We start from the raw sequence: 9362 nt of genomic DNA on the forward strand, positions 1-9362 counted from the left end.
TTTGAGTCGTGGTGATAGGATTAGAGTAAGTGATTACTCTAAAAAATTATTGATGAATTTCGCATGATGAGAGCAACGAAAGAAACCGAAGGGAAGTGCAGATAACTAAATAGATGTTTTAATTAGCTATAAGTTTAGTGATTTATCAATTAGTTTTATTTTCCTCCTTTCGACCTCAAGGCACAAACGCTATAACCAAACGCCATATATTCATTTATGAAGATTCAACCACAGTGGTAGAGGTATTTTCTGACGGCTGACATTCACCACGGCTTTTGCTTTCAAAGTACAATGGCTTCCCAGTAACATCCCGAGCCATTTTCTCAAGTTCCTCATCGCCGGGGTCCTGGATGAACTTGCAATCATGCGGGACCATTGGGTCAAGGCCAAACGAGCCTGTATTGATTTCGGGGTCTGCAATCCCCCAGACCTGGAAATCTCTCTCTGGCGTAAATACTTTTCGGGGGTAGTCATCGTCGAGTTGGCATACATCTTCAAGATCAATTATGTAGCTGTAGCGATCATTAACAGGGCGCTTGGGTAAGACTATATATGGGAACCTTATACACACCATTTTTTATCCTCGCGGTCCCACATCAGGTTGCGACGATGGGGGTCCCAGTGGGTGTATCCTCGGGCATAAAACTCCCTGGTGAGAGAACGAAACACTGTTAGAGTCTCGGAAGAAAAGACTAGGAGTTGAGAATACTTACCGTATTGTTTTGGCAAAGGCCAGTCTGACTTGGTCTCTTTCAGACATAGGCAACTCGTGAAAGTTGACCAAATTTCTCCCAGGCAACCTTTCCATTATAATAAACGTCAGAAATCCACCAGGAAGAGGGTCATTTTTCCGGATCTGTTTAAAAAAGGCAAGATCCAGAAGCTTTGGAGTGCAAGTGCTTCCGGCTTCTGTCAGTTCCTTCAAACTGAGGACCTCAAGACTAGTCCGGAAGCTAGATTTTTGAGGCTTGGTAGGTGCAGGGACATCGTAGTCATTCGGTATTCTGAGCAGGCCCAGTAAGAATCATTACAGTGTAAAATATCATAGACAATCAGGGGCGATGCCTACTGCATTCGTATCTTCGCTATGCCCTGTACGCCCGGAGTAGGGCCCTCCACCTGAGTCGCAACGCAAACGCCAGCCGCTTCGGTAATGTAAGCGTGGTAGAGGTCATCGTTGACATCCCAACTCTCACGCTCAGAGAAAATGGGGCCGAGTTTCCATATGGCAGTCTTTGTCTTGATAGTGCCATAGTCTGGCACCTGGAAGGATGATCTATTACAGTACAACTCGCGTAGATCTCCATTCAGCTCGTTAACATTCATAGTATTCAGCGATACAACGTGAATAGGGCTGTGTCTCGAGAAAGATTATCTCCAGCCTCCGGCCGGTATTCTAGGTATTCTTCTGTATTTATTTTGACATGAAAGTTATTTAATGGAAGTGTTTCAATACCAAGTAACTAAAGTGAAATTACGTCAAAAATATAGCTTCCGCCCGACCACCATTGTGGGCTCACTCTTTAGCTCAAACGCTTGACAAACACAAACCAACTACCCCATACGGGAAATGGGGGAGTTCAGAAAACCTTTAAGTCTAAAATATATGTGTGAAAAACTGTAGCCTTCACACTTGAGAGTTTTTTATATTCTTATTTCCCTATGGTAAGTAGTATGTAGAAAATGCATGGTCGGTCATTGAAAACTGTCTAGGTAACTAAGGAACAAGATAACCGAAACGTACTTACGCTTAACATTTAGTTACCCACTAATGATCTTCGGGGCCAGATTGCCACGTCTTTTTGGAGCCAGACGGCGAGGCTTCTTATTCCTAACCTCTGGATCGTCCATAAAATGGACTCGGTGTCGGGAGGAGCGTCCTTCAAGAGTGGCTTTTGCCGTGACATCACGACCAAGTTCTTCAGCTGCCTTCCTTTTCTTACCTTGGGTGACTGCGGCTAATTTATCCCGCACCTTCTTCATCGACTCGCCTTTTTTCCTCTTCACGATGTTTGTCTTCGAGATCTTCTTTGCGTACCACGCATTCTCCCCACGAGCAGAATCCGCAAGGAAGAGCAGTGACTGGCGAACGGAGATCTTAGATCCAGTCATAGGTGAATCGTCGTATGGAATGGGCCTTGAGCAGTAGAACAATTCTTCTCCATCCTTGTTCACCCCTCTCTTAAGGAAAAAGGTGTGGATATAGTTGGTCAAAAAACCATACTTTAGCTCAAGCTCGATCATATAGTTCCCGATTTGGCCTGTTGGTCTTCCATCAGTAACAGCATTCAAGTTAGGGAAATTTCCGGAATGTGAGCGATAGTTTACCTAGGGTCTGCCTTGCTAGGAATTTGGGCTCCGGGCCCCCTATATCCATAACTTCTCTCCAAACTTGTGGAAAATCATGGTTCCAAGGAGTCTTTGCTTCTCCAACTGCCCGAGGTGCGCCATCCGCCGCTACCATCAAGGCATAGTCAGGGACCAAGGATCTTCTGGTTCGAACATTTATGACATCTTCACTTTCGTTTAATACATATTCTCTGCCTGTGCCTTTATTTATGGACGTCTCCGTTTCCTTAGGTCTAGCCAAATCCCGTATCGTGGAGTCAACTTCTACGGCTGGAACGAAATCGATCCTCTTTTTCGAAGTAGCTTTCCAGTCCCCAAATACCAGGTTAAAGCCCAGGACCTTGCTGACAGCGGATACGGGATGAAGAGCATGTTGGGCCCATCTTGTGATAATTGACAGCTCCTCCCCACATGCGTAATGGTCCCTAAAGCCTATATGAAACTCACTGAATCCTGCGTCAGGAGGGCCGTATGCGATGATGTCTGGGTGTTTGGCCCATGGAATTTTTGAACAAGCATTGGATACCTCGTTCTCAAAGTTACTCCACGGTTCAATGTCGCCAGTAAACCACATCTTGTGCAATGAGTTGCTTTTGACATGGCGTTCAAAATTGCTATAATACTGTATCAGAGGCTGAATAGTCACATCCTCCGCCGTCAGGAGTTTTACTCCGGTTCCAGCCTGGTTTGACGGGGATGATTTGGCGGCCAGAGGCATGCTGAATTCTCCACAGAGAGGGGCTTTCAGGGTGGATGGTGCTGAGAATTTATGTGAGAATAGCTAGTGAGTTATATATCGAGTAAATTGTATATCGAGTCAATTTTGTGTCGAGTGAAGGACAGAGGGGGAAAGACTCAGGCCTTATAACAGAGCCCTTGGTAGAAACATCCATAAGTGGATATGTAAATCATAATCCGCTGCATGATGAAATAGAAAGAAACCAAGAAAGCATATAGTCATCTGGAGAAAGGAGATGGACGAGTTGCATAATGTTTCTCGTAAGGCCAAAGATATCAAAATTCCGAATTCTTACTGGTAATAGCAGGGTTAATTGTCAGGGGTCCGTATTAGCCTTTCAAAAGAAATCTGGTATCTTCTGAACCAACAGCCCATTTCCAACCCATAAAGTTGACAGGCAGTAACAGAAACCTGTAGCTAAGTGCCAGGGGTTTGCATAAGTTGAAAGGGGGCCAAAAAATATTAGCACTGCTAGACCAGTAGTTTGGTGGTTTGCCCCACCACACGGGGTTGAAGGGCGGTAACAGAAACATTCGATGCCAAGAGCCGCATAACAAAAATGTTAGACAGGCATAACACCACCAATCAGCAACATGGTGCTGTGCAGGGCCTAGGAGCTAGCATTTCATGATAGGATAGGTGTATTCTAAGAAATTGTCAATAGGATCTCATTGATTCATTCATTTGGTAATGAAAAATAGCTAGCGTAAGGCAGAAAGAACAGCGCGACTGGCAACATCAAATGTCCGAATCACTATCACTAAGCATATTGCTGGGGTAAGTACGATAGCCGTAGGTATCGTAATCAAGTGTATCATATTCCTCATCATCAGATGCATTTACACGGAAACGCCGGTAAATCGCATTGTTATCACAGTATTCATCGTCAAAGTCGAGATCCTCATCTGGATACTCGTTCGCAGGGTTATCCTCGGCTATAGTAGAGGTATAAGCAGGCTGCTCTGAGGCAATATGAACGGAAGACTCACCATTGGAATCCTCATCCTCTGTATCCCAATCCTTCTCATCATCGTCTTCGGCAATCGCATCCCAGAAATGCGAGTCATCTTGTGTAATGACAACAATGCCCACACCTTTCGGATATTCGCGTCCTTCAGCCCATTTTCCATCTTGAAAATATTGAACGTTTGGGTCGGCAACAACATCATGCACAGGTCTTCTGATAAATTCGTCGAACACATAGCCGGAATCAGAATCCTCATCCCGCACGGATAATGCCCGTTCCTCTGGGGTATCAGATGCATGGTGGTAATCAAGCTTACTACTAGTACCACAGTCATTATTGTTGAAGCCAATGCTGTTTGTAACTACCCCATCTGAGGCTTTAGCAGCTGGTACAGGAACCCCTCCATGCTGATCACCTTGATGTCCTGTCCGAGGTGTTTTAGGCAATCGTGGTTTATATTTTAGTGGCCTTTTTTGCGGAGCCGGGCGTGTTGTAGCTGCTGCTGTGGCCGAGAGGGCCTTCTCGGATGGGTCAACGTCATTCGTCATTTCCAAGGCAATACGTGCCAGCTCGTTGGCAAGATTATCGGAGTCGTGGTCCCATGTGCTCGGGTCTTCAAGGACTGATTCTCCGCTCCTGGTCCCTTTGCTCAGCTGATAAGACCCGGGCAGCTTTGGTGAATCTTTACATTCTCTGCCAATTACAGAAAGCTTTTCTATGGTGGCATTAGATTTTTTAGTCTCGTCAGCCCCCTTATGCAGGTTCGAGTGGCTTCCTTTAGTAGAGCTCGATGGCTTGTCAATGGCCCTTTTGTTGGCAACCACAGTATTCTCCACAATAACAGGCCGATAGCTGGAATTTTTTCGTAATCTCTTCTTTTGAATACCTCCATGGACTCGGTGAAGTACATCCAGATTATCATCTGAGTCCTCATTAGCGCTCGGTGCCTCCAGATGGAAACGACGAATGGATGAGCTAGTAGGCTGCTCTGTAGCCGGCCTCTTGGCGGAAGAAATAACTCTAGGTACGCTGGACAAGGTTGACAACGATGGAGATTCACTTCTGGCTGACTCAATATCAGTGCCGTCATGCTCATCTCTATCCGCAGCGATAGGCTGTTTCTGCTTTGATTTAGCCTTTTCACTACGCGTAGATGGCGTAGTGATAATTGGAATCCCCGAGTTGTTCACCGCAGTACTGGAGGCTTTAGTAGTATGATGACTGACGGTTACAGAACGATTGCCTTGAGGTCGCCCCTTCACCTGGGACTGGGGTGAAAGGCCGCCCTTAGGGTCATCCTGGCTATTTTCTTTGTCAATATGCAGAACAACGCGTTGAAAAACGTAGTCTGTGAACCGCCTCTTAGGCTGGTGGATATCTGATTGAATGTCTGCAAAGATGTAGGGCCGCGTGGGGTATCGGCGTAAAAATATTAGCCTAGGGTATCTTGGCTCAGAGTGAAAGATATAATAACAAGATCAAAAACCACATTACGCTGGATAGTATAGTAGAGTAATGCAGCTAACTGGACACTGAACATGGTGATGACTTACAGAGAGTCTCTACCGGTTCATCTTCTCTCCGCCGCTTGATGCGGATTCGCTCAGGCGGGAGAGACATTATGCTGCAACTAAGAATCACAGTCTATAAAAGAAGATATCAAATCGTAGCAACCTAAACACCTCTCGATATTAAGTGGCAAGAAACACGAAGACTTCGCCGTCTTGTAAACTGGTTGAACATGTCTTGTTATTCTTTGTCTCCTCTGACGTTAAATAAACGTTGGCCGGGCGGAAGCCACGTGACAACTTAGTTTCACTCAGTTCAAGTACAACAAACAATTTCATAGAAATGCAGAATTGTAGCGGTTAACTAAGAGGTTATAAATGTTCAGAGGCTACGGTAAGAAATGGTCCATTGGCCTCCTTGATCAATTAGTCAATTAGTCAGTCTCGTTGGTAGTAATATTATTTATCTATCCAGTTTCCACCTCATCATCTCCTGCTCATGATGTTCTCAAAGGGCTATAAAGTAGATTTGGCCAGTATCATGGGGTATTACTTATTATATTGGGGGTATTTGATCAATTAGGGGGGTGTCATAAGCGGAAGAAAATACACTGTCGGTCAAAAGTAAGACAAAGTGACCAGCGAAGGCAAATGAAATATCAAAGACAGAACAGCGCCGATGACAACGAGCTGTACCACAAAATATGAAGAAGCTGAAAGTGGAAATCGAACAAGTGGTATGAAAAGTGAACGATGGGCTCATGGCTCATGAGCAATGTATATTTGCAGCTGTATTATCTTCCCGCCTCTTATTCCAACCGGCCAGAAACGAAGCATGACCCTAGAACCGCTGTCACAAGTGAAGGTACATGATTGTTGTGAAGCGCATTAAAATTTCAGTAAAGGTTGATCTTGGATGCATATCGGGATTAAGGAGTAAAAAAAAATCAAACAAGGGGTAGAATCCAACGAAAATAAAGTATGAAAACAAAAAGGAAACGGTAGTATGGCGTATTATAACGGGATATTGGGACCAAGGGATAATTAGGGTAAGGTGCAATCCAAACAGGAATGAGGTAAACAAATAAGACATGGAGTTAAATGCATAGAAAGATGAGGTCCTAGGACTAGGGAAAAAAGATCTGTAAGGGTAAAAAGGGAGAAAACACAGAACGAAAGAGTAAAGATAGTTTAAATAATACAGTTGGGGTAAAAAGAAGTAAGCAGGGAAGTTGGAGTTATTTAGCTCCAATCTCTTCCTCAGCCCACCCGGGAAGAGAGCCTTCATTCGTTATGGAGAGGCCACCGAAACCGCCATGGTTAAGCCCTCCTAGCCCACCGAAGCCTGAGAAGCTCCCTTGGGTTTGATGATTCATGCCTGATCGTGATGGAAGATGTGAATGTGGGCCTTGGCCAAATCGCTCCTGGGAAAACGATGGCAAACTAACGGTTCGCGAGTGCTGAGCACGCGGAACACTCAAGGTATTGCCATTCGTCGGGCTGTGTTGCTGCTGAGCTGCATTGGAAGCGCTGGAGACGTTTAGCAAGCCGTTAAGGGACGATTTGTGCTGGAGGAGAGGTTCGCCTGGTGCGCCATTGTCTACCACTCCGTTGGTGCCTTCGAAGTGACTGTGGCTATGGGTATGTCCGTGATTGCTTTGGGAGTGGCCATAGTTTTGAGTTTGAAGTGAAGGATACTGCATAGAGTTACCCAGGCGAGACTCTTGTTCACGGCTAGTTTGTTGGGAGACCTGGCTGAGATAAAGAGTCAAGGGATTGTTGCTTCCCGCGCTTATGAGAGATCCAGGGCTTGCTATGGAGTGTAAGGGGTGTTTGCTTTGGCCGTTTTGGGACAAGGATCCTGAAGAGCCAGTAACAGGGGACAGAGCAGGTCGACTTGGGCTTGATTGTTGTCCGTTCTGGTTGCCGCCTGACTGAATGGCCCCATTAACAGAATTGCTGGAACCATCCGCGCGGTTGCCATTCTGGTTATTGTTAACCTGGCGAGGGGGGTTACCACAGCGGTCTTTTCCAAAGTTGATCTTGAATCGTTTATAATCCTCTGATCCTCGCATTCCTTCAATTGCCTTGATAGCGTTGGCAATATTGGTGAAGTTCACAAAGGCACAGCTTTTCTCTCTAAGTGTGTTGACTAATTCGATCTCACCATATGCCGAGAAATCCTGGCGTAGGCGTTCTTCGGTCCAAGTTTCATCCAGGTTTCCAATGTACACATTGCGGGATGCACCTCCGCTGACAGCCAATGAAATTGCCGTTGGAAGTCCACCAGAATGTTTGCCCCATCCGATTTTCAGCCTTCTATTGTGGATCATTAGACCTTGCATGTTGCTAAGTGCGTAGAAAGAAGCAGCAGATGTAGCATCAACAAAGGTAACAAAGCAGATATGCTTGTCTGGTATGTACCGGATATGATGCAGGAGGCCGCCACGGACAACGTTGCAAATCTCCTCGATCGTCGTCTCTGGGTGAATGTTACCCAGGTATACTGTTCTGTTTCCAAGATTATGCATGCCACCAGCGGAGGTTGCAACGGCAGCGGCGGCCAAGGATTGCTGTGCTATCGCATTTGAAAGTATATCACGATCGTGTGAGTTTAGCGTATGGGCATATCCGGGGGCAATCCCAAGGTATTGTGCAGCATTCTGTTGTTGGGTTTTTGAGATATATGCACATCTATCCTTGCCGTAGTAAACTCTTTTTGGGGGTTGCCAGTTGGGTTCCTGCGGGAGTTGAGTAACTGCTTTGATCGCGTTACTGATAGACAAGAAATGGACAAAGCCGATAGACTTCTCCTTCACAAGTTTCACAGTATCGATGGGGCCAAATTTCCCGAGCTCCTCACGTAGTTCCTCCTCGGTAACATCTTCATGCAGATTTCCAAGGTATACATTTCTGGACGCGTGTGATTGCTGCACAGCAAGTGCTACGGATGTAGGAACTTGCGACGGCTTCCCCCATCCAATTTTGATATCATTACCCTTGATAGATAATTTTTTAAGGATGGCATCTGAATGAAAGTGAGTAGCAGAGCTGCTATCCAGGAACGAAATAAAGGCACAGTTCTTGTCAGGGAGAAGGCGGACGGATTCGATTTGGCCGCTCCGCACATGACCCAAAATCTCTTCCGAGGTGGTTTCCGGAGGCAAATTTCCTAGATAAACAGTCCGGCTGGTTCCTGACAGGATGCCATGCCCCGATTGAAGCTGCGGGCTTGGGGCAAATGCATTCGCAAACGCTGGGAGCCCTGATATGGGCGAAGTCGGACCGGCTAATAGAGCGGAACTTCCCATGCCACCGGGAGACATCAGACTTTGATACATCTGGGGCGATAGGGGTCCATGTTGAGCCTGAGTTGGGCTGTTGAGCTGGTTTTGGTGACTCTGTTCAACAGTCTGATTGGATTGCGAAAAACCTGGGAAGTTGCCAAATTGGGGCGAGGCGAAGGCGGACGGAGTCCCTGGTTGAAAGGGGCTACCGAGGAGGAGCTGTGATGGGAGTAAAGGAGCGAAGTTCATGTCGAACTGAGCACCGTAATGGAGCTGATCTTTGGAGTTTGCTGGAGTAGAGTTGGTATTGATAGCAGGTATGTTGGCTCTCCGGGAGTTACGATCAGTGAAGCTCAGCGGGTTGATTGGATGCGTATGCGTTATGGGAAAAGCCCGTCGACTCAGTAGTTCCGTTACTGGAGACTTTAGAACCAGGGCTGCATCAAACGACCGGTGTCCATTCGCTTGCATTGGCGAGAAGATTGTGGGGGAAGGACAGTAGCGTCCTGGTT

The 9362-nt window shown here is 46.3% G+C and overlaps 4 protein-coding genes across 4 annotated transcripts; all 4 read right to left on the reverse strand.

Annotated features, from left to right (window-relative positions):
• Positions 1 to 214: 214 nt before the first annotated feature.
• MGYG_03140 (hypothetical protein) lies at positions 215 to 1326 on the reverse strand (the record flags this gene model as incomplete). Its single annotated transcript, XM_003175568.1, has 4 exons — positions 215 to 512; positions 572 to 649; positions 714 to 1004; positions 1070 to 1326. The coding sequence occupies 4 exons, from the start codon at positions 1324 to 1326 to the stop codon at positions 215 to 217; spliced, it is 924 nt and encodes a 307-aa protein (XP_003175616.1).
• Positions 1327 to 1761: 435 nt separating this feature from the next.
• Positions 1762 to 3067, reverse strand: MGYG_03141 (hypothetical protein; the record flags this gene model as incomplete). Its single annotated transcript, XM_003175569.1, has 2 exons — positions 1762 to 2261; positions 2329 to 3067. The coding sequence occupies 2 exons, from the start codon at positions 3065 to 3067 to the stop codon at positions 1762 to 1764; spliced, it is 1239 nt and encodes a 412-aa protein (XP_003175617.1).
• Positions 3068 to 3826: 759 nt separating this feature from the next.
• Positions 3827 to 5675, reverse strand: MGYG_03142 (hypothetical protein; the record flags this gene model as incomplete). Its single annotated transcript, XM_003175570.1, has 3 exons — positions 3827 to 4023; positions 4078 to 5445; positions 5609 to 5675. The coding sequence occupies 3 exons, from the start codon at positions 5673 to 5675 to the stop codon at positions 3827 to 3829; spliced, it is 1632 nt and encodes a 543-aa protein (XP_003175618.1).
• A 1126-nt stretch (positions 5676 to 6801) lies between these two features.
• MGYG_03143 (differentiation 1 negative regulator) lies at positions 6802 to 9321 on the reverse strand (the record flags this gene model as incomplete). Its single annotated transcript, XM_003175571.1, has 1 exon — positions 6802 to 9321. One exon carries the CDS (start codon positions 9319 to 9321, stop codon positions 6802 to 6804), a length of 2520 nt encoding a protein of 839 aa, XP_003175619.1.
• Between the last annotated feature and the right edge of the window lie 41 nt (positions 9322 to 9362).

This window comes from Nannizzia gypsea, genomic scaffold (assembly GCF_000150975.2).
Source record: "Nannizzia gypsea CBS 118893 supercont1.2 genomic scaffold, whole genome shotgun sequence".
In the NCBI taxonomy this organism is placed as follows: domain Eukaryota; kingdom Fungi; phylum Ascomycota; class Eurotiomycetes; order Onygenales; family Arthrodermataceae; genus Nannizzia; species Nannizzia gypsea.